This window comes from Lepisma saccharinum, chromosome 8 (assembly GCF_977018435.1).
Source record: "Lepisma saccharinum chromosome 8, izLepSacc3.1, whole genome shotgun sequence".
Taxonomy (NCBI): Eukaryota; Metazoa; Arthropoda; class Insecta; order Zygentoma; family Lepismatidae; genus Lepisma; species Lepisma saccharinum.
This window is the reverse complement of record NC_139236.1, coordinates 51,812,861-51,837,299: the sequence shown is the minus strand read 5'-3', so window position 1 is coordinate 51,837,299 and position 24,439 is coordinate 51,812,861. Positions and strand designations below refer to the sequence as shown.

The window sequence follows — 24,439 nt, the reverse complement described above, 5'->3', positions numbered from 1 at the left end:
CCACTAACCGAGACTGTTTCGGAAGGATCCCTCCATCCGTGTTAAAAAATATTTTAAATGCCCATAAATCAAAGTTCACAGGCACACATACTATGCACATACTTTTAGAAGAGAACACATATTTTAAAACGTCTCTTTAAGAAAGTAACAATACGCGTAAGCCAGAGTCGGTGTAGCACACTTTTAATACGATTGGCAACGCTGCATCTCCCTCGAAAAGGCAACGATCTGTCTGCCAAGAACGTACAACAGCAGAAGTCATGACGCAATGCACCTGCCAAGGAGCGAGCAAGACACTACGTGCCAGTTTCCTCCACCTTTCCTCTTGAAAGGGGAACAAGAAGGCCAATCCGCTAGCCGGTAGCACCGACGTCAGTCACCTACACAAGAAGCGCAGAACACGAAAACAAACAGGGCTGTCGTGTGGGGGAGGTAGCATAAGCAAACGTACAATCCCGCAACACTGATTGCTTGAACGGGTTCATATCCAAATTAAGATAAGGATGAGATATGATGAAATTGAAGAAGGGTCAATCACAAAGAACTCCAATTCCCAGACTGGAGTCGTGAAGCGTTGAGATAACCATTGATGTGGGGGTAGGGCCCAACACATTCCCAATCTCGCTCGGCCATTTGGAGGTGATGTGATCAGCACCACGCTCCGGCCACCTTCCCCCCCCCCCCCCCCCCCCCCCGAGGGTTTCCCCTAGTTATCCATTTATTTGAGTCTGGGTTAGCCCAGGAGCCGCTATATGCTGGGACAAGGCCGGAATAATTTCGAAGTTAGATCATCCACCGCGGGATTCAAACCCTGGTCTCCAGCGTTGCAGTCAGACGCCCTACCGACTAGACCAGCAGTTGCGGTTACACCATTCATATATAAAAATAACTATCTCACCGGATATGAGCTTGCACTTCAAATGCTCCGATTGCGGATCAGAGCACTATTGTATCTCGCCCCGCTCCGGATCGGATCGTGCATGTAAAAATAAGTAACCACTCCGCTCCAGAGCGGAGTGCTGTAGTACCATGCTCCGCTCCGGAGCGGAGTGGTATCGCACCATGCTCGGCTCCGGATCGGAGCGTGGAAGCAGAAACATCCAACCACTCCGCTCCGGAGCGGAGTGCTGTCGTCCTACGCTCCGCTCCGGATCGGAGCGTGCACGTAAAAATTACTAACCACTCCGCTCCGGATCGGAGCGTGCAAGCAAAAATATCCAACCACTCCGCTCCGGAGCGCTTCGAAATCGCTCCGGAGCGCTCCTTTAGTACGCTCCGCACTCCGCTCCGAAACCCTGCTTCGAACACGCCTTCGATAACGGTATTTGCTATTCGTAACGGATATGTGTATCACTTTTTCGAAACAGACTTTTGTGGAGGGAAAGAACTGTAACGTTACAAAAATAACGAGCACAATTATACGAGAGACCTATGTTATTCTCTCCGGAACACGGCATCGGACACGGTATTGCACATCAGAACGTCTGTATTATACCAGCTATCAATAACGTTGTTGCTTTGAAGCAAGGAGTGTAACGTTTTTACAGTCGTGGCCTCAATTAAGTTACTGGTTAATTGTAACGTTACTATCACTTTCCATACACACTAAAGTTACTAGTCAATACGTGACAAACTTGTTTCTTACCCTGTAACGTTACTGGTTGCCGGCAATGGATGTAACGTTAAAGTGTCACCTAACGACCTACTGCTTTACAGATCAGTTATGGTTCGGTACCGTTATGCACACCTGTAACGTAATGTTCATATACCTGAGGTAACGTTTCTGTTCACGAAAAAAGTTATTCTGTTTCTGGTTGTAACGTAACGGAAACCGTAATTGAAAATACCGTTCCATTTCGTTACGTTACGACTCCCTGATGTAAATATTCTTCTCCAAATATATGCATAAATTTACCAAGAAATTGATTTAGAATATTCAAGAATTGTATCAGAATATTAAAATAGATGTTATGTAATCACAAAATAAAAAGAAAGTTCGAATATTGCAAGATTTCAAGGATAATTACTTTGCAAAAGTGTTGTGCGGCATTTTTGCAGACCCAGTGAAAGACCAAAATGCCGGAAAAGTATCGGTTAGTATCAGTAGATGAATTTCAACTGATACTTTCCGACACCGATACCACTTATATCGCCCAATACAGATACATTGTCATTGGTACCGGCTCAGCCCTAAAAAATATGCATACCTTCCATATAGATGCCGACTCATCCAATGTTCTCATGAAAACACACAAAACTTTACTGTGCATATAAATATCAAAATACCTTGTATTCTTTTTCAAACTTGTTGATGGGTAGGCCTTGAGGGAAGAAAACAAGCAATCTTCTGATATTTTCTTCAATATTTGGAGTTACTCCATTATCCAAGTAGCAAGATACACCTGTAAAGAAAAATCTGGATAATTCAAAAGTTTAACTAAAGGTACAGTACAGTATCTGTTCTGCTCATATTACAAATTAGCTGCTGTTTCGAGTGTGTAATGTTACTTCTGGTTTAGATCTACCAGTACATGAATATTTAAATACAATAACATTTTCAGCATGTTAAAAGTAAAAACTAAGTTCACTATGTGCATTATAAATATCCCACTGTGAGTGCAAATGAAATGTTTTCTTATGCCATATCATTATGCTACATTAGACATGGGCTACATTCTACAAGACAGAATGGAAATGCCAATTGAATGAGTGGCATCATTATGCATCATGAATCAAAAATTTATCATAAACCCCACGGTGTCGAAGCTATGGTTATTCTCATGTATGATTGCAATGGTGTTATCCTGATGCATGACATACCTCCAGGCCAGACCGTCAATGTGTATTATTACACCAAATTATTGGAACACAACCTGCTACCTGCTCCACAAAAAAACACTGAGCCACTTTCTGCAGAACCCACCCATCATTTTGCATGACAACACTCAAGTGAATGTTGCACAAACTGTGGTTGAGTTGTTCATTCGATGCGGCTACGAAGTGCTCTACCATCCATCGCCCTCCCCTGACGTAAGCTCCTGTGATTTCAGTGATCCCAAAGATGAAATAATTTCTTCGAGGCAATCCCATTCTAGCGATCATCCAAACAGGCACAACGAATGGCATCCTTTGACTTCCACATTGCTGGCAACAGGTATTACACAATGCTGGTTACTACATCGAAGAACAGTAAAAACATCTTTCACACTGGATATGTAGTAATTAAATAGTTGTCACTATTAGAATTCCAACCTACGTATCACTAGTTTATTAATTTCAGCAATTATATTTCTGTTAACAAAACCCCCCACTGTGTACATATGAACTTACACGTTAGAAATGCTTATATACAGTGGAACTTCAATTTTTTTTCCCCAGAGGACCGAGATGAAAAACGTAAAATGCAGGAAAATGTAAAACTGGGAACATAAAATTGAGGTTCCACTGTACTAATCTTTCATTTTTGATTACCGAATCACTTTTTTATGGTAATTACATCAGTCACACTATTGTATGGTACATACAGAATACTAAGTAATCTACAATAAACTTAGAAGAAACTGAAGTCAAGTGAAATTTATCTCAGGAAGGAAAAAAAAACCTACCCTCTTGGTCACTATCATCACGACGCGCTCTCTCTGCTCCTTTCCTTGCAGCAAACAACATCCAGTCAGAGTGATCATCGGCACGTTCCACATAAAACACATCATCTAAGCGTGATACCAAATCTATCATGTTGACAAATCCATATTCCTTATAATTGAAGTCTACACCAATCACTCTCTGAAAATAATGCATACATTCAAAGGATTGGAAAAAAAAAGAAAACATTTGTGTAGTAATAAATCAGAATGATAGGAAGTATTGATACTTGTAATCAATATATTAACTAGGGTTCGATTGATACAACTCTGAACAAATATTAGGGATGGGCCGATACCAATATTTTACCGATCCGATATAAAATTCCAAATGGTCCTTAAAGAATCTGAATGGTTCATTCACCTCCTTAATAAATATGTGTTATGTCTATATATATTTACTTTTTAAGGAAAGTAAGGCATGGATATTGAATGTTTATGTGCATAAAAATTATAACAAAATGGCACAATATTGCACTAAATTATAAGATATTTATAGACATATCAGATCAGTAAAAATATCGGTAATTTTACTGATAAACTGATGCACCAATATGCCTATATCGACCGATACCCTTATAGAGTACCGATCCTAACCAATGTCAAGGTGAGATACTCTTACCAATAGCAATACTTAAGAGCAGTACCAATTCCATATTTATAATTATTTACCTGTTGGCAACACTAGGGTGTAAAGGCAGTTGCAGGATGAGGTTGATCACATCACCTCTACTATGTTTAAGACTGTGACTGTGTGTGACTCCTATCACAACATCTTCCTGTGTGTCATAATGGCATAATGCAAAATGCAGAAGGCTTTCATACATAAGTAGTTCATTACTACTATTTCATATCAATCTACCAGAGGTTTGTTCCTTATTACTTGCCACACAACGTTTGTGTAAAGTAAATAAAACTAATGAATTCTGCACAATTTACAGGATATTTATACACTCTGCGAAAGTGCAGCACAGTATTTTGGGAATCCTGCGAGATATGGAAAAGTGAACTGTGCATTGGCCCAGCCCAAATATTAACACAAATTAATGAGGACAGGACATCATTTTTGAGCCAATGCCAATAATGATATTAGTTCAAGTGGTTCACATTCAAATTGCAAATATCAGAGAGTGCTTTTCCAGATGATGGGTAACTTCCGAGATATGCAAAGCATAGGTTTCATTCATATAATTTTTTTCTTAAGAGGGGCACAGAATATACTGTAAGCATATGAGATGTAACATTGGAAACTATCGTGTGCAGACTTTTCTAGATATTATAAACAGCCTCAAATATATGTGATATTCTCATTAACAAAATTACAAGGGTCCCTTTTAAATAAAATTTGTGTATAAATGAACTAATCAGGACTGGATCTTCAGAGTGGAATCCAAACCATTGTGTAATTTACCTCCGCCAGAAAATGAACCCAAGATCCCTTCATTATAAGGTAATACTACAAGTAGATTTTTGTGAAATAGAATTAGTTCTAACAGAAATATAGAGATAAGCTTGAGAATTCATTTCATCAGGAGAAACTGTCAAAAATTGAAAATATTTGACCTCTCGCTTTGTCAACAGTTAAAGTTATTGTAATCAACAAGTCCCAGATTTCATTTTCGGTGTTGACGTAAATTTAGTCATGTATTTGTGCTAGACTTTATTCCTCTATTATGAAGAAAGGGATTGTTTGAATATTTTCTTTGTTTCTTGTAATATAATGTTATCTATACTTTTTATGATAGTCATCTTTTTTGGAAGGGTCACATCTGCCAATGTTTTCATTAATTATGACAAAAGTGGGTTTCGTAACTAAATGCAAAGTTCTGTTAATAGTTCAATTGTTCTGTAAATAAATACAGTGGTACCTTAATTTTATGTTTTTCATGGGAAGAAGGTGAAAATATTTAAATCAAATCTCTGGTAGACTTAATATGAAAAACTAGTTGTAATTCTTAACTTTGATAAACAATTTTAACTTGCTAGAATGTAATTTGAACAGCAGTAACCTTTAATTGGTATTGGCTAACAAATACATTTCTATAACATAAGTATGCCCAGTACATGAGAAACAGCAATTGTCTTAAATTGTTGGGTGTTTAAGAAGTTGTTCCTCTGGATGGCTGAATATCTTTAACAAATTAAAACCGTCCAATGGAGCAATCCTGGATGCATGAGGTAATACTGAACAAAAAAGAGAAAACTTTAAATTTCCCATCTGAGTATTTCTGGATAACAAAATATGAATTGTACAAATGCTAACTTATAGTTTATCAATTGTCTCATACAACTATGTACTATCATTTTGCCTTTTCAATCTGCAAATTAATATTTAAAAAATATATTTTGCAATATCCATTTTTCCCCAAATTGTCAACACCAGGAAAAAAAATATTGTAGGCAATCATGTGGTTCAAGTGTGGCCATTCTGTAAGTTATGGTTCAACAATGTTTTTACTTCGTTTGTATGGAAGGAAGTAAAGTTCATCTTCCTTAATTGGGGATAACTTATCCTCCCATTTTTCATCTAGTAGGTTGGAAAAAATGTCTGGTATTCCAAAGGCTGTTTTCCCTCAGCTGTTGAATACACTGATGAACAGACTTCAAGAAAGCGCATCTAAACACATTTAACCAGGATTTGCAACCACTGGGATGCAACCTTTTGATCTGGAGAGTTATAAGCAACCTGCCAGACAATACCAACAATCGTATTGCTACCTCACTAAAGCAACAAATATGTCAAAGATGGTCGTCTCAATGCTTAAAATGTTGGAACAGCTGGCGTAAAACTATAATCTCCCATACAAAACTTATGGTTTCCCCAGGGAAAAGTATTTGTAGTTCAAATGTGAAGGTTGCAGCTAGCATAAGTGTTACTTAGTGGAGGAATCTGTCTGCATCAGGAAAAACTTTTTTAGAAAACTAACAACAAAATATTCAAAGCAATGCCAGTACAGATAGGGTAACATTGTCACCTGTCATTAAGGGATCCTGGGTTCGATACTCAGTGGAGGCACATAGTGGTTCAGATCCCACTTTAAACTTTAGGTCCAGTCCCGATTAGCCTATCTCTACATAGGGACGTGAAGTTTTCACTGTATTTTTCCATAAATTTTGATGCTATTTTTTTTTACTGCAATTCAGTGTTATTAATTAAAAATTATTGTTAGTTTTACATGTGTTTTTACTGTTCCTTCTATGCTTAAAGATTTTCACATTGATTTTGTTGTGGAAAATTGAAACAAATTTTAGTTTTAATGAGAAAAAAAAATAAGGCTTACCTTTGAGAGAAATGACCATTTTTCTTGCATTTGGAAAACTATTTCATCCCATCAGCCAGTAAATATGAAATGTTTATTGAAGGATATCACCCAAATCTTTGATTGCAATCACATTTCCACTTTTCACTCTCACAGAATAAAATATTCAAAAATTGTTTTCTTATATTACTTTCAGCTTACAATAATATTGATGGTATTCCATATATCATGGTAATGTTCACAGTATTCACTCAACACTTCCAAACAGAAAGATTGCGGTTCTTACTATTTACTCCAATGAAAAGTTTGCTTTAGAAAAGGGTTCCACAGTTCGAAGGGGTCTTCGCTTTGTTTCACCAACTTTACTTTTCTTCTCATTGTGCCTCTCACTTCCTTTGTGCTTAATCGCAGAATCCTTCTGCTCACATGTTATTTCACAACTGCAGTGTATGCAAAATAATGCACTGATTGATTTGCTATATTTTACTTCACTTTTCTGCCACTTAGGGCTAATTGCAAAGATGAGGTTGTATGATATGATTAAATGAATGAAACGACAATCACAAACATGCACCCTTACGCCCCACAAAATAATGTAGTTCCATCTTAGGCATACAGTCCTTTAGAAGCAAACTCCTGTGCCTGATCAAATGTATTTACTGCTGGCTTTGGCATGCGGTTAGTAACACCAGAAGTAAAAGGAAATGCAAGACGATGCACAAACCATGCAGCTTCAGAGAACAGTGATTCTTTGATATTCCTGTCTCTGACTGACTGACTGAAATTTCCATAATGCCAAAAAAAAAACCTTTCCGACCTCAAAATACCATTTTGTGCACACCACACCCCTAACCCCCTCCCTGACAACACAACAAGTGTTTCTCTTTGAAAACTTTCCTTCTTGGAAGATCCCCACAGCAAATTCTATTTCAGGACAAGGTCATGTCTGTGCCAAACTGCAAGAAATGAAGCATGACACTCAAATTTTTGCCAGCTAGACTAGGAATGACAGAACTCATAGAGGTTCAGGTAACTGAAAAGAAGTGTTATCCCCAGTTTATATTGCCTATTTCATGGTGTTTTTCACATTAAAGTGCAAAATTTGGTGCTATTTTGAAAATGGCATAATTTGCATTATTTTGCAATTCTGAAACACTGAAAACTTGCCTCCATAACCTACTCAACTACATTTTATACACTTTATTGTGCTTACCTCAATTTTTCGGTGTTATGTTAAAAAGAAAATTTCACATCCCTACTCATTCATAGTTGATGTGGTAAACAAGGTTTTAGCATATCACAGGTCAAGTTTTGTATTTCCATGTTGCAGTTTTAATTGTTTTTCAGATTAATTTTGAAGAACCACTGCTTTCATTAACAACGGTTATGGTATCTAGGATGGAGATGGTAGTGCTGCACTGCTTTGTCTGTTGTTGAATGGCAATAGTTACAATTTCTCAGTCGGGCAACATAGGTGGCTGTTTCTTGGCTTGAAATGTCTACTGTGATCTCGGTTGGCAATTGCCTGATCTCATCATTTGGTGGCGCTAGAGGGTTGTGGTTGGGCCGTTTGCTTAGTGTGGCATGATTTGTGTTCTTGGGTGGTAGGGGGTTGTGTGTGAGATGCCTCTCTGTCTTAAGTTATAATTCTTTCAAAGTTTATTTTCCACTTACGTAAAATGCTAATTTCCCTTTGCACAATATTCTGCAAATGGTACACTTCCAGTAGGAATCACATGTTTTAACCTTCACCTTTTACATGTAGTATTGCAATCATTTTAACCTTCCTGTGGATACCTATTTCTATATTTTTATTACTGTATTCTTCAACATGTATGTGCTCATGTTTTATAATTTATCCCTGAAGAAGCTGACGCAAAGTAAGCTTGACAAAATAGAGGATCACAACCTTACAACATGTCAATGTAAGTACCTATCTTTTAATAGTTATTTTTAAAACTGAAAAGGAAAAATGTAGACATTTACTCATGTATCTTAAAGAGGTGGTTAGTATCTTATATTATTCAATTTACATACCTTGTATTCCTGAGCTAACTGTGAACACCATATCCCATATCCTTTCATAGACAAGATTTTCCTGAAGTTCTCTTTCACTTTCTCGCTGACAACATGATCAGTTTCTTTTGTTCTAAATACATCAGATGGACTTACAGCTTCAAGATCATCTTCTTCCACATAGCTTCTTGGTTCATGCTGGTCACTTCTGGCTGGTTCCTTTTCCCGGAAAGGTTCACCATAATAGTCAACACCAGACTCCTTAGCAGTCTTGTCATACTCTTTGGCACTGATTTTCTCCCTCTGTACAGTGTTTTGATTTAAACGCACATCACTATTTGGTAGTCCTTGCACTTGACCTGTCACTTCATCATCGAAACTATCATCATGCTCTAAAGTTTCTCCATTCACAAGAAATTCACAGTTCTCCTCATTTCCTGCTGGTACCTTGTAACATTCGACGTTTGTGGTGTCGTTTCCCTGTTTCTCGAGGGCCACTTTATGCAGGTCAAACATTGTACTAGATGTCAATGCTTGTGCTCCCTGGGGTACTTCATCTTCCTGGGGTTGACTTCTATGCAAAGGAGCAGGTTTACTGACATTCATAGACAATAACGGCTGTGGGGTTCTCCAGGTGTCATCATATAGAGGTTTACGTTCTTCTGTAACAGAACACAACACTGAAAGTAGCAGATCCTATATTACAAAAAAAAATATGCACATTTCTAATTTATATAGTAGTACATATTAAACACATTTTCACATATTTGCCTCAAAAAACATCGAGATGGATAACAAATATTTGACAACTTTCTGAAATCTACAGAGGCCTTTCAGTGTATGTTTGACCAAATGCGATTCCTTCCTATATTCCATATATTCTCCTGCATTTCTTATGCACTATGTATTATTCTATTATTATTATGCTTTTGGTTATGTGAGCAGCTTTATTTTATCTAAACAATACTAAAAAAAGTATAAAATTAGTTTAAAAAACTACTTACGTAAGTGAGTATGCAATTGTTGAAGAACGACGTTTCAGGGTACAACTGCCCCCTTCGTTCACAATTCTTTCTAAGCACTAAAACATAATGCTGCGTTGTAAAGTGTAATATGAGGATTAGGTTGAGGGTTGTTAAAAACTGCCCCTGACATATTTCAATTTAAAAAACTTCACTATTTAAAAGTATGTATCCATTAAGATCCCTTAGAAACGGGAACTCGTATTCTTTCTTAAGAACTATACACCCACTACACCAACTTGCCACTTGGGGTTTTCCTTCACGATAGGACAGATGTTACCAGTACGTGCACACAAATGAAAGTCTGGCGAGTTACTGTGCACTTCATTTGAATTCTGCCAAGCACAAGTACTTTATTTTTACACCATGTAACTTTTTATTGAATTATTTCTCGTTCAATGTGCCTGACAAACTGTCTGGTGGAGATCGAACTTCCGATTAGGCAGCCATGTTTATTCACAAACTACCAGTCATCTCGCCGACCTCCAGATGATGCACGGATCAAGTTCAGTGCCACTAAACCTCCAGTTGAGGAGCTGACCGTAGATGCAAACACCCAAAATTGCTATAACCTCTAGTTATTTGCCCAACCTGAACTTTGATCGCACATTGAAAAACCGGCCCTAAGAGAGGTTCACATGAAGCTAAGCCATTCTCCAAATCCATGATTCATTGTTGCTACCAGTGACAACCAGTGAATATATTGTTGAGAAATTACTTTCTCAAAAATGATCCTCATATTATGCATGCATGAACATGCTGGAAACAATGCTCACCATTACGAAGATTTGTGTGGTTCAACGGAGCAACAACCAGCCCCAGTAGGGTATTAGCATAGCTCGTACAAATATAAAGTCCAATATGAGTAGAGTTTCATGATTATTCTCATATTTAATGTACAGTATTTTTAATTCAAATTCATGATTAATAAATAGAAGAGGAAAACTTATCTTCGCAATAATATTGTGATCAATGCATTGTTTCTGAACCCAGTCAGCAATTTTTGACAAGTGTGTGATTCAGGTGCTTAATCCATGAATAAATGTTGAGCTATGGTAGTTTCAAGGACGACCCCACCTCAACGTGAATGCAGCCATAGTTAAATTTAATGTATCCTTAATATGTACGTATATCCTCACAACAAAATCAGTTGAAATAATTATTACGATTTTTGAGAATTACTAACACTAAATTTATTTCATTGCTTTTAATATACTTTAAGATTAAAACTAACTAGTATTTCCTTTGGTCTTGGCCCACAATCCAACATGAGCCTGTGTAGTTGTAGGTGAAACGTCAGCCAAGGGAATTTTTCAAAAATGGATTTCAGCATTGGGTTGAAAGATGGCGGAAATGTATACAAAGTGATTTTTTGGACAATACTTTCAATAAGCTTGGATTATTCACAACACCTGTTAAGTATTTTGACACCAAGTTTCACATTTTTGCTGGAAGGAGAAAAAATAAATGAAGGAGGAGGCATAGCTTTCCGGATACATCAAATTTGACCTGAAAAGGGAATCAACAAGAAGTATGTGAAAACATCCTAGCATATTTAGAATACTATAATTAGACTCTACAACTATAAGATATTCTTCAGCTACATGGAATTAGGCTAATTACAATAGTACTTACCACAGCAGGTATCATCACTAGGCATAACCCACCACTCATTATTAATCTCAACAACTTTCCATATTGCTGGAATATTTAAAGCTAATTCACTTAAAGAGTGAAAACCAAGTCTTGTGAAAGGTAGCTTTACATGAAACATGTCCACATATATATCTTCTATTCGTTTCATTGGTAAGCCTTGAGGATTATTCATTACCAATTGCTTTAAGTTCTTTTGAATTAGGTATGGAACTTGGATTGCAGTCAAGTCCTGCGTATATGGCATCCGCCTACTTGGCTGCACATGAGGTGGTGGTGCATAATGAGCATATGGAGGTTCAGCATGGTAACCAAAGTGGGCGAACGTCGAACGATGATCACGTGGCCGGAAAAAAGCACCACCACCATTGCATGGGGCTGAATGCAAAGATCTTTGAGTAAAGCGTTCCGGAACACGTGCCACTCTTCTGGGTGGACGGTACCATGTTTGTTTGGTACTACTTCTCTGCTTCGACACGAGAGCCTCTATGTGAGAAGTATTTTCATCCGTGACAGGAACAACAAAGTATTGTCCCTGGCGACGTTCTATTATCACTGTGTCTGGTATTGACTGAAGGAAATTCAACAAAGATGAATATCCAAGCTTTGAAAATGGTATATCTCTTCCTTCATTCCTTTTGTAGTCACGACGTAGGTCTTCTACGGTCATCTGGTTTTTCACAGATATCAGCAATCCGCGAATCAGCATCTTTACCTCTTCCTTTTCTGCTGACGACATTCTGCATTCTGTGTCTAGAACAATAAAAAGAGAAGCATCATTGTTCATATGCTGCTTAAAGAAAGTTAAGGGATGAAATAAAATTGACAATCATTCTGTCAATGCATTATTTTATTTGCAATATGCACTGTAAAGGCCATATGACATACTAAAGTTCTCACATGTTGAACTGAAACATGAAGGCTTGGTCCAAGTGCTACCCCCCCAACCTTTGCTGACTGGGAGGGAACTATGTACTGACTGTGGGTTGTTCCACTTTCTTTTCCCAATCACAGCTGTTTCTTAGAATTTCATGGTCAGAAATGTTGACAGGACCATCTCCACACCTGCATTTGACAACATTAATAACATGTGACATTTTTCAACATAGCAAATTACCATTTCACTCCTGCGCACAATACAAGTATAATATCGGTTTCATCTTTGTATGGTGTAAATCTTCTTTATAAAATATAAAATCTTTTGATTTATTCAGCAAAAACTCTCTTGTTGCAACAAAATACGTCCATCCAATTTTTTCATACAAATTTGCCTTGCCCTTGTTTCTAGAACTCACTGATTGATTTTACTTCACATTCAGCCAGTTTTGGTTAATCGCAAAGATGAGGATGAATAGTGATAAGATGGATGAAGGGACTATCACAACATGAGCCCCACTGAAGATTACACTGGCTCTAAGTCCAAATACCAGAACCTAGTTAGTTTCTACGAGGGAGAATCCAAGAATAACTTTCCCTTGGCGACTGTAGACAGAGATGGGAAGGAAAAGCAAAAAATGTAAATGAGAAAAGGAATAGCATGCATACTTTATTTTTCCACATAGGAACCCCGGACATTCAGACATTTGGCATACCGCTTGATAAGCTTCTTGGAAAAATGAGTGTCCTGTATATGGAAGAAGTGTTGCACGAAATGTGTCACTGCAGCATTGCTTCCAAAGCACCTTCCTCCGAGAGCCTTCTTCAAAGTCGGAAACAGATGGAAGTCACTTGGTGCGAGATCGGCACTGTACGGAGGATGGGTAAGGTGCTCCCAACAAAGGGTTGCAAGATGGTGGTGTTTAGCCCTCGCCGAGTGCGGTTTCGCATTGTCACCCAACAACAGCACGCCTGATGTGAGAAGGCCAGGCCCCCTAAGCCGAATAGCCTGCTTCAATTTGGACAGTGTGTGACAGTATCATGCAGTGTTGATGGTTCCTTGTTCCAAAAGGTCCAGCACCAAAACACCATGGGCGTCCCAAAAAACTGTAAGAAGCACCTTACACCTGCCGAGGGAGTTGTCTTGAACGTCTTCCCCACTCCATTGATGCGGCCTTCGATTCGGGTGTGCTATGTTGGACCCATGTTTCATCCCCCGTCACAACCCAAAAGAGAAACTCCTTCTCGGTGATAATGCACGAGATGCTCCATATCTGCCGGTCCAAGACTGAGAGGCACCTCCCCTCGTTTGCATGCAGTACGCTCATCGTACTTCACCCAGTGGTGTATGGGTGTCTGTTGTGTTCAAACACAGCCTGGTTTCCCCCATTTATGTACGATTTCCCTGGCAAAACTGGGGGAGGGGGAACTTATTTTCGGACTTTCCCTCGTAGAACTGAACTCTGACATATGATTCTCCATAAGATTCACAAATATCGAAGATTTCAAAGTTGATTGTAGCTCAAACACAAACTAACCCTGGTCATAGCATAATATGCAACATGTATTTCAAGCAAGGCGGTGGACATTGTGTAAGCAAGCTTACTTCAACAAGAATACACAGATCTTGAGGACAGTAAGATTGCACTCTTTACCTGGTAGTTTCGGAACTAAGGTGTTACTACTGTCAATGTTGCATGGAGAAAATTCAAGTTATTTGAGTCACGGGGCTTTGAGATTATATTGAACAGAGTACAACATATTCTCCAAATTTGTTCAGAGGATCCTGAAATATGGGTGTGTGTGTGTGTGTGGCTCATTATATGCAGTTTATTTGATAAAATGTGTGGGTGTTTCTCAAGAAACTAACTAGAAATTATCTTACATTGTGTTACTATCAATTCAGTTAGATAACTCGCAATAATATCAGCAAATGATGAATTGTTGAAATACCAGATTGAGTCAAAAGTTCATTGGTTTTTTCACATGGAAAATAGTAAGGCCGGACATACATTCACACAGGCACAATGCATTTTGACAAGGCAGTGCAATTACGGCGGTCCGTCATGGAGGTCGACAAATTGGGCAAGCGTATCTTGTTATGACATTATTGGAAAAAAGGGGTGAAAGCTGTGAGGAAAATTTGTGTGGTGGAAGGTGAGGGCACAGTGAACATTAGGACAGTACAGAAATGGTTCAAGCAGTTCTCGTCTGGGGACATGAGTGTGGAAGACAATCCCCGATGTGGGAGACCAGGTGCCATGAATACAGATGCCCTAGTACAGCACATGACAGACGATGCAAGCGTAAGTACACGGCAACTGGCATGACACGTTGGATCGTCCCAGAGCACAGTGAAACATATTATTTCTGGAATTCTTATTGTTTGGTAAACAATTTTGTGAAATTTCAAAAAGATTGAATAATTCATAAGAGAGAGAGATTTTTTTCATAGACAATGCGGTTCACACTGGAGGCTTTAATGTTCTTAAACTCAAGCCTAGGCAGTAATTTAATTTTATTAAAAATATAAACTAAAACGTAACGTTTCAACCTTCTAGCAAGGTCTTCATCAGACTCTGTATCAAGTACAAAAGACTTTTGTACTTGATACAGAGTCTGATGAAGACCTTGCTAGAAGGTTGAAACGTTACGTTTTAGTTTATATTTTTAATAAAATTAAATTACTGCCTTGGTCAGCATATTTAGTTTTTCAAGCCTAGGTCTCACGAGTAGCTTACGCAGAGGTCACTATCGAAGGTGTAGTTTACAAACACCGTAATGGATAATCTGCTTGACAACAGAGAATCCTGTGTGTTTAAAAGGTTGTTATCTTCCTTTTGGATGTAGGATTACATTTCTCTGTGCTATTAGGTGTAAATGAAACTAACTCTAGCCTCATTACACAGCTACAATAATAGAAATTAAAAGAAAATTTGGTAACTTTCAGAAATTGGCACAGAAAATAATAGAAACAATCAACAAATAACTTTATGCGTAAATATCAAAAATAATTATTTTTGTAGTATATTATTGTATGGTGAATTTAGATTAGTGTACCATGTGTTAACACCAACTAATAACATTGAATTAAGGTAAATGAAGCAGGTTTAAAATATATTTTACTGCAATTCAGATCAAACACTTTTCTTGATTGCTCTATTTTTTCCTATGATACCCAATTTCGGAATGGAAGAAAAGAGGAATAACTGAAGGTTTTTTTTTTTTGGGGGGGGGGTATAAAAATTAAACCAGACAAGATAGACAAAAAAAATGTGGTTTCTCACCACCATGGAAGGATTAAATGTGCCAGGTTTCATGAAAATCTGAGATCAAGGGTTCTAAAACCTCTTTCTTGGTTCAACTGACATGAAATTACCCTTATGGGACATCTCATTCTCACCTCTCCACAGCAATCAGTGCGCCTGCTACATTACACCACATTTTAAAATCGCATACCTGGTTAGTTTCCGTAGAGAGATTTTACTCAGGGTGGCCACTCTTGTAAGCAATTATTTTGAGGCCTGATTATTTCTTCCAGAGAAGAAGGAGGTTAGAGAAATTAACTCCCCTCGGGCAAAATGAACTGTCCTTACTATGCATTGTGTAAAGGGACAAAGACAAATGCGGTGAAGTTTTTCGAGAAGTGTTTGTAGAGATTTTGAGTGAAAGGCCGCGTTACTTCACACATTGGCTGCAGAAGTTTACATGCAGCAGTTGGCATCGAGATCTCTGGGAATGGAGAATTCGCGAACTCACCGTGCGATCTGAGGTAAGTGGCATATATTCGTGGATTGTTTTTGTAGATGTCATTTGCCTAGTGGACAGTTAACAGTGGCCTATGTTCCGGATATTTTGAACACTTCAAGTTTGTAGCTGTGAACTGCAGAATCGCTATTCTGTTTCCAGCTTTAAAACGAAGTAGGTGTGGCCAATAAGTTACCGAAATTTGTATTAATGCACGCGGTGCCCACTTTCTATTCGCCAGCACTTGCCCCTCCCTTCCAGTGCACATGTTAGCTTCAGTGTCAGTATTTTCCACAACGTTTTGAAACTAGAGAGACTTTTAAAAATGTGCAAATATTAGTTTTTTAAAATGAACACTGTTGTAAATACGAGAGATGAAGAAAATATAATAAAATAGACGTAGAAACTTACCAAAGATGTCAGTTCTGATCAGTGGTAATATACCATGTAAGAAGAATTCACACAGCTGTCCGTTGTAGCGGAGTGGTTATCACTGTGTGCTACGACGCCAGGAGTCCCGAGTTTGAATCTTGGCCTGGGCATGGATGTTCTTTGTGAGTGTTATTTCATCAATTTCACCATATCATCACTCATCCTCGCGATTAACCAAGTGTTGCAGAAATGCGAAGTAAAATAAACCAAATGAATCATGCAATAATTTAACCAGCGTAGTCAAACTTATATCCATGAAAAAAAAAAAAAAGAACAGCCACTTTCCTGCTGACGGCAGCAAGTCCAAAATCGGCTAAAATATGCCACCCGCGTTTTTGAATTTCCTTGCGGACCGCATAAATGCTGTTTTTTAAGACACCTGTTCAGAAGTTAACGATTCAACACAATACTCTGGATCCACTGCAATTTTGGTATTGCCACTTGTTCAAAGTTTCAAATGTAGATGTTTTGTAACACTTGCTGTTGAAGCCACATTAACATTCAATGATATTTACCACCTATAAACACTACGCAAAATCTCGAGAACCACCACACGGCAAGGGAGAGGAGGGCATGTTTTGCAGGGTCGAGGGGAGGAAAGTTATAAATAGCCGTGTGCTTGAGGGTAACAGTGTTTCGGAAGATTCTTGACCACGAGAAGTAGTGTCTCCAACTATGTTATTTTATCCCTTACGAATTAGATACAAGAAATGTGAAGGTCTTATTACGTACACCCGTGTTGGAACATTAATAAAACTTTGTAATTGCGAAAAAGGCTATATAGCAATTAGATACGATAACATCTTTGGAATATTACCGAATTGTAATGATGTTTCTATAAAGGTCGGGTAGCAACACTGAATGGCACAGTTTGCCCACCTGTAACGCCAAAAGCTTGTGTCCCCGCCGTCTACAAATTCCTTCTTGGAAGCAGTTGCCAGTGTATGCATCTGGCATTTTTCTTTGACAAGCTGGGGGAATTCAGGTTCCTGAAATCTGAGCATGTTCTATGTGGGAAGTAAAGGAAAGGAAGCATAGGTGGATCATTTAATAAATGCTAAAGTAACATTCCGTACGATTTTAAGCATCACAGGTTGAATTTGCACCAACCACTTAGGTTTTCTCATAGGTTTACCTACAATCTTTTGCAGTGTGTTGATTTTACCATTCTAGATAAAACACATGAAGTTGAAAGTAGTGTGTGCGTGCTTGTGGTATATACATTAACACGTGTGTAATCTAGAGATTCCCATGTCAGTCACTGTCATGTTTTCTGATTCTGCCTAGTCCGGTGTTTCAAGATTATAGACTTTACTTAATATTGCGAATTTGCAACACTGCACAACACAGAGTGACGGACAAGTAGCGGGAATTTCGTTAATTTGAATGAGTGCTTTCGTAGGTGCTTTACTAAAGAATGATTATGAATTCATAAGCAAGGATAAGGCTAGTAAATGCTTTGAACAGTATACAATGCTGTATTACTCTAGTTTCATGAATGGACTATCTATCAGGGTGCAAAAGGTCTGCGGAGGGACTACTGCCAGAATCCACCAATAGGGCTGCACTGGCTTTCTCTAGAACACGTGCTTTTGTCTACATCCACTTCATAGTGGAAAAAATGGACTTTAGTCGAGAAGTTGGCAGCGTTGAAACAAAGTTCGAACTTTGAACTATGAATTTGGTGGCGAGTTACTACGAGGGATGAACGTCGAAGATCTTCGGTGAAAAGAAGATATCAAGGATCTTCTGCGAAAAATGTTCCCCCCTTGTGTCGAGAGCTCTCGAGATGTGTACTTTTATATCGGAAGTGTTGATTACAGTAAAAGTAAAAGTGCCGAGTAAATCTCGTAAGTAGAGGTCGACCATATTCATTTTATTGAGGTTAAAGTGTTTATTAATCTATGTTACTAACCTAAGATTAATCTAAGGCAACTGGAGGTAATTTTTGTACTAGTTTTAACTATGTAAAACAAAGCCCTCCAGCTTTCCAGGGCTAATTAAAAAAAATATTAACCGCTAGTTTATTTTGGAAGTTTGTAATAAAAAACAGTAAAGAATCCTTGGGTTTTCTTAAGCAATTTTAAAGTGTGTGCAAATTAGATGTAAAACCAAAAATATGTTCTAGCGTAAACAAAACTGCGACCCAACAAGTCCAAAAACAACTTTTATCGTTATACTCTAAGACCATCATAAAATTCAAGTATAATTCCCACTTTTCAAGGAGAACTTTCCAAAAATTCAAGGGTAGAAATAGATGTTTTCTCTACTTCAACCTCACGTATCACCGTCTCTCACCACCCACACACACAAATATATTCAATGCACCTAAAAATTCTAATTTAATTAAATTTAACGGTGTATCACATACTATTAAAGTGTAGAGTTTACATTTGCCATTTCACATACTCTGACTTGAAAAATATCTACAAACACAAGTCACAAATGTTACGGAATATACTAATCTACGAAAAATTATCAATTGTATGAGAATTGCAAACTCAAGTTTATCTAATCAACTTCAAGGTATCTTGCAATAATCATCTGTCTGTCAGATAGATTGTTCTGCAAAGGACACTAACAAGTAAACGGATTGAGAGAATTCTGTTTATTTTCAAAGCAGCTTTCTTTGTCCTTCCTCAATACAAATAAAAGCTAAACTGTGAAACACTTGCCTCGGAGCACTTTTAAATATATGAATTCATTTGGATTAATAAAAGTTGCACTTTTTTACATCTACGGAGAAAAACTCATGTATAATTCCCAGAGCCAATAATTCACGCATAATTCCCAGAATTCAAGGAATTTCTGGTGAGTAGCCACTCTGTTACTATCCACTAAGGTTTAAAATACCTAAATCTATTGTCTGAAAATTCAACTTAACTTTCGATGAGAGGTTCACTTAGTTACTGGCTCCAAAGATAAAGAATGGTCGACTGCTTTTACCACAGACATGAGACAAGTTGCAGTGCACTGAAAGCAATGGTTAGGTCCACATAAAACATTTGATTATCTAGAGGAATCTCGTTCCTCTGGTGTCTGGACCTATAGGGGCTATCCACCGGAAGGAAGTGTCTTCGCGCAGACGCCATACTTGTAGCACAACAACTTCCGGTTCGTAGGCTCATAACATGCTGCTAAAGGGAGCTGAGATTGTGTCATGTATGAAAGGAACAAATGGGTGTGTACAAGGAGGATGTAAACTACGATCAGGGCTAAATAATCTTTCACGGATCTTTCTTCATCAATTTCCTCGAGATCTAGGCGCCAAAATTATTGCATTCAAGCTGTCAGGCGTGAAAATTGGAAGTCCATTAGCAAGGAGTAGACTCCCCAGTAATAACAACGGATGTGCAGGAAACCAAAAAGTCGGAAACTGAAAAAAAAATCCCGGTCCGATCAAGATTTCGGAAAAAATAAGAGTTTAAAAGTATTTTATTCCCTACATATTTTTTTTTGCACTAAATGTCCGAAATTTATTGAAATTGTGTATATAATTAATATTTTTTTAGTATCGGGTAATGTTGAATATTTTCCGCTCCTATAATCTCCCAATTTAGTCGGGAAATAACAATATTTTTCCAGTTTTGAACGTTAGGACTTTAAAAATACCCCATCCTGTTCCCTTCCCAACCAAAAATTTTGCATCCCGCACCCCTTGCACTTCATTAAAGGTAGAAGAGAAATCATTAAAATCTCGATTTTCTCTCTAGTGATATGAGCAAAAAATGCTCGGTCATGGTCAGATAGGTTACACGTTACGTTCTTGAAGTGCACACGAACTGTACTAAATTTTTGTGTAACCAGATTTTTTTTTGTGTGTGTAACCAGAGGAAATATTTATTTTTGTATCCAGAAAATTAAGTACCGGTACTATTATTAATTTTCGTCTTTTGCAATGGAAATATTTTCAACATTGATAGAGAAGAGGTCCTCGGTTTGAACACCATGGTCAGGCAATGGTGTGTCATTGTGTTTGTCCCATCAGTAATTTTTCCAGTTTATTATTCACCTTCATCGTCATGTTTAACACAAATAGCAGAAAATTGACTTAAAATAACAATGAGCATTTTGTATTTCTGCGTTCAAACGGGAACGAAACCGCATCCCTCTGACTCGCCCTGACTGAAGAAAGAAGAAAAAAAGCTCCTTTTCCTGTTTTTTATATGCCCGTACATCTCACACTTTTTCACTTAAAACAGAAATGTATGCATCCACAGATTTACATGCTTTAAGCGCTCTCGCTCTGTAGGAAAAATTACTTTCTATTAAATATGTAGGCTACAAATATCGCCAATGCAACGACGATTAGCAAATGGATCTCATCCTCGAATAATGCCGTATTTCTTCCTATATGCTCATCCAATTGATATGCAAAGGCCTCTACTTTGCCCTGATATATCTTATTCTCCTCGTCGTCAAGTGCTTTTACATGATCCATTTCATCCGGTATACAAAACAAGAAGAAAGGCCACAAATACGTGCTTGAATTACCCGGCCGCCGTGAACTGGAAGTTGTTGTGCTACAGTTCCACAATCGATTGTGCCGTTCGATATGTTTTTGTTTACTCGTGGATAGCCCCTATAGACAGGATAATCCTCTATGGGACTTCTGTTATGCTGCCCATGTGTGTTTGTGATTGTGCCTTCATCCACTTCATCTCATCACTATTCATCATCATCTTCGCAATTAGCAAAAACTGGCAGAAATGTGAGTTAAAACAAATCAAATATAAAAATACACAATGGGCTCATTACGAAAGTTGCACGAGTTTAATGTGTTAAATGAGTTATGGTAACTGGCCATCCCATAAGTGCTCTCCTGCATTTAGTTATGCTGTCCAAAAGTTGCTTTCCGTGCGTTTAGTGCATGAACAAGATTCACCACACGCACAGGCCAAGAGGCTGGTTTGTTCAGTGAGAATTGTCTGCAACGTGCATGCATGATGGCTTCAAACTGCACTAGTTCAGAAAATGTATTATAATTTTAACAGAGTAATATGAAGCAACATGCACCGCATGAATGTGCCTTAAGTGTTCTTACAATGTGATGAGTAACAGTGCCTGCAGTAGAGTTTATTTCTGCCAGAAGGACATGCCTTCCACTGGATGCCATGTGGAAATTTTCTCTAAACAAAACTCTGCACTTGTGCTTTCATCTAGAGCATCCCATAAGTCTATAAAATAACTGGTTTCACCAGGTTCACAAGCCCAGTTATCTTTGTTGAATTTGTTCGTTCCATTAAAACTTTCTGAACGTACACAATATAAGTACTTAAAAAAAAAGGTTACTTACGGTTCGTGAGTATATGTTTTATAGAAAACACAACGTTTCGAGATTCAAGTGGTCTCTTCCTCAGGCACACTTCTTGGCAATCAATATTAGTTCATGCCTACGTCAATTTACACAAAAGAACAAGGAATAAGGTGGTAGTAAAAGATCATGGTTAAAAAAGGTATTTGTTAAAACTGCCCTTTGTGCACACCTTATTCTTTTGTGTAAATTGACGTAGGCATGAAGGAATTCCGATTGCCAAGAAGTGCACCTGAGACCAGTTGCGTCTCGAAACGTTATGTTTTCTATAAAACATATACTCACGAACCGTAAGTAATCATTTTTATAGTATTTTTTTAATTACTTATATTGTATTGTAACAACAAGAGTAAGTCGCACACCTCTTTTTTATAAAATGAGCTTTTCCGAACATACTAAAAAAAAAGCGAATGAAGAATATAGAGAATATCTCCAATTTTGTTAATATTTGGTATACTAACTACATTTGGCCTTCTAATCACGAATCTCTTGTTAAAATGCAGGGGTCACGTCTGGAAATCGCGAAAAAAGCTGATGTAAGTTGAGATTTTTTTTTTAAGGCTTTATCGCATTGTTTTACGAACAAAATTTTAACTAAGCTTGCCTAACCTTACAGGAAATGGTTTGTGGGGCTACCCATGCATGGTTCGTGCGGCTACCCGTTCATAATGTACTGATCAGAAGACCAAAATGAGTTAATCTACCAAATATTAACAAAATTCAAGATACTTTCTTACCCTAACTGAATATATCGGTTTGGTTTGAGATGACATTGAACTGATTTGGTAGCCTATGAAATAGTGAACGTTGAATGAGTGAGAGTCTTGGAGTTGCAGAGTGGAACGTTTCCTTGCTCCGTGTTTTGTGTCTAGGCACTCTGAGGGAGAGTTCGTGGATTGGGATGCTGCATCTTAGGTTTCCATTAATGATGTTATGTAATAATTTCATATCTGCAACGTATCTACGTGATTCTGGAGTATTTATGTTTAAGTTTACAAGCAATCTCTCTTAGGCAGGTGTCTCAGGGCCGGCACTCTATATCGAACGATGGAGAGGAAAAAGCTGAGAACATGGCCAATCTTGGAGGTATGAGAAGGGGCAGCCATGTTCCAGATGGGTGAACAGTATTCTAGAATGAGGGACACAAATGTTTTGAAGTAAATGGAAAGTGCTTTCGGGTTATGGATTCCGGTGAATCTGTAAAGTAAGCCTAGCATATGCATTGCCTTTTTTGTGATGGTTGAGATGTGATTTGCGAAAGTTAGTTTAGAATCTATGAGGATACCTAGATCTCGGTGCTGTGCTTCTTTTGCTAGAGTGATGTAGGTTAGTGAGTATAAGAAGTAGGAAAGTAATTGGAGACATTCTCTATATTGTGCATTCATACCAAAAAAACTCACTGACCTATGAAAGTGGGAATTGTATCAGCGTGACTCACTTTGATTCTCTAGTACTAGTAGAAACTAATACATCAAAGTACTGAACATGCAAATAAATATTCTGAAATTGATTATATATTGCTGTACAATGCATTTCACATATTCACGTCAGATGAAGAGGCTCCATACCGGGGAAAAAAACAAAAAAAACAAGGCACTGGTAATCTGCTGCAGACATAAGTATGAAGATCGAAATGGCTCGGTGATCCCATTCTACACCCTCGATTTCGTCACAAAAAAGACTTTATTATAACAAAGGGTGTTTCAAAATAGCACGGAAGGTGATTTTATAGATCTACGTGCTACAAAACTTAGGTTTTTTTAATATTAAAATTCCTTACGTATGTAACGTCAGTACGGTTTTTTATGGCCATCATGGATTCATGTTACAGGTGCACCTCTGCACATTTTCTTTTTCTGTTTGTGATTGACTTGTGCAATGGGATACTTTGCGATTGCGATATGTTGTTTGTGTGATGTATTGGCGGGTTGAAGATTTCAGACATTGAACTTTATTTGTGTGACATCCAATTTTGAAAGAAGGACTAAAGATGAGATTGACAGACATAGAGGACTTTGTTAGATGAGATGTATGGGATATTGTACGTGACTTTTACAGGGAGATGGTCTGTTCCAGGAAATGTTCAAGGTGTTCCAGAAGGTATCCTAGGAATGTGTTCATGAGATTAAGGTATGGCACAGGTGATTGATTCTGAGTTGGCTTGGTGGCGTTGTCCAAAGTGTAGGTTTGATCTTTCCATGACATCGGGAACATTCTTCGAGAATATGAATTTGTCTTGGCGCGACATATCATCATTGATGTTTCTTTGGTGTTGCGGGAGTTCTGTTGTTTGGCACGTGATATTTGTAGTTTGGGGAAGAAGAGTGTTGTTCAGTTTAACCGGCATCTGCAAGATACTTCAGCCAGACGACAGCTTAGGTGGTGTGGGCTCTGTTGTGCAGATAGATGAGCGAGTGTTTTGCAGGAGGAAGTACAACAGAGGAATGGTAGTTCCAGAACGATAGGTTTTCGGCATGT

The 24,439-nt window shown here is 38.0% G+C and overlaps 1 protein-coding gene across 1 annotated transcript in view; it reads right to left on the bottom strand.

Moving 5' to 3' along the window:
* tej (tejas) overlaps window positions 1-24,439 on the bottom strand; it is a 125,503-nt gene that overhangs the window by 97,637 nt on the left and 3,427 nt on the right. The window contains exons 2-5 of the mRNA XM_083126642.1: window positions 11,575-12,345; window positions 8,939-9,579; window positions 3,606-3,783; window positions 2,287-2,402 (exon numbers count right to left, since the gene is read on the bottom strand). Coding sequence (XP_082982768.1) covers window positions 2,287-2,402; window positions 3,606-3,783; window positions 8,939-9,579; window positions 11,575-12,331 — 1,692 coding nt within the window. The 5' untranslated portion in view covers window positions 12,332-12,345. The remainder of the gene's footprint in view (window positions 1-2,286; window positions 2,403-3,605; window positions 3,784-8,938; window positions 9,580-11,574; window positions 12,346-24,439) is intronic.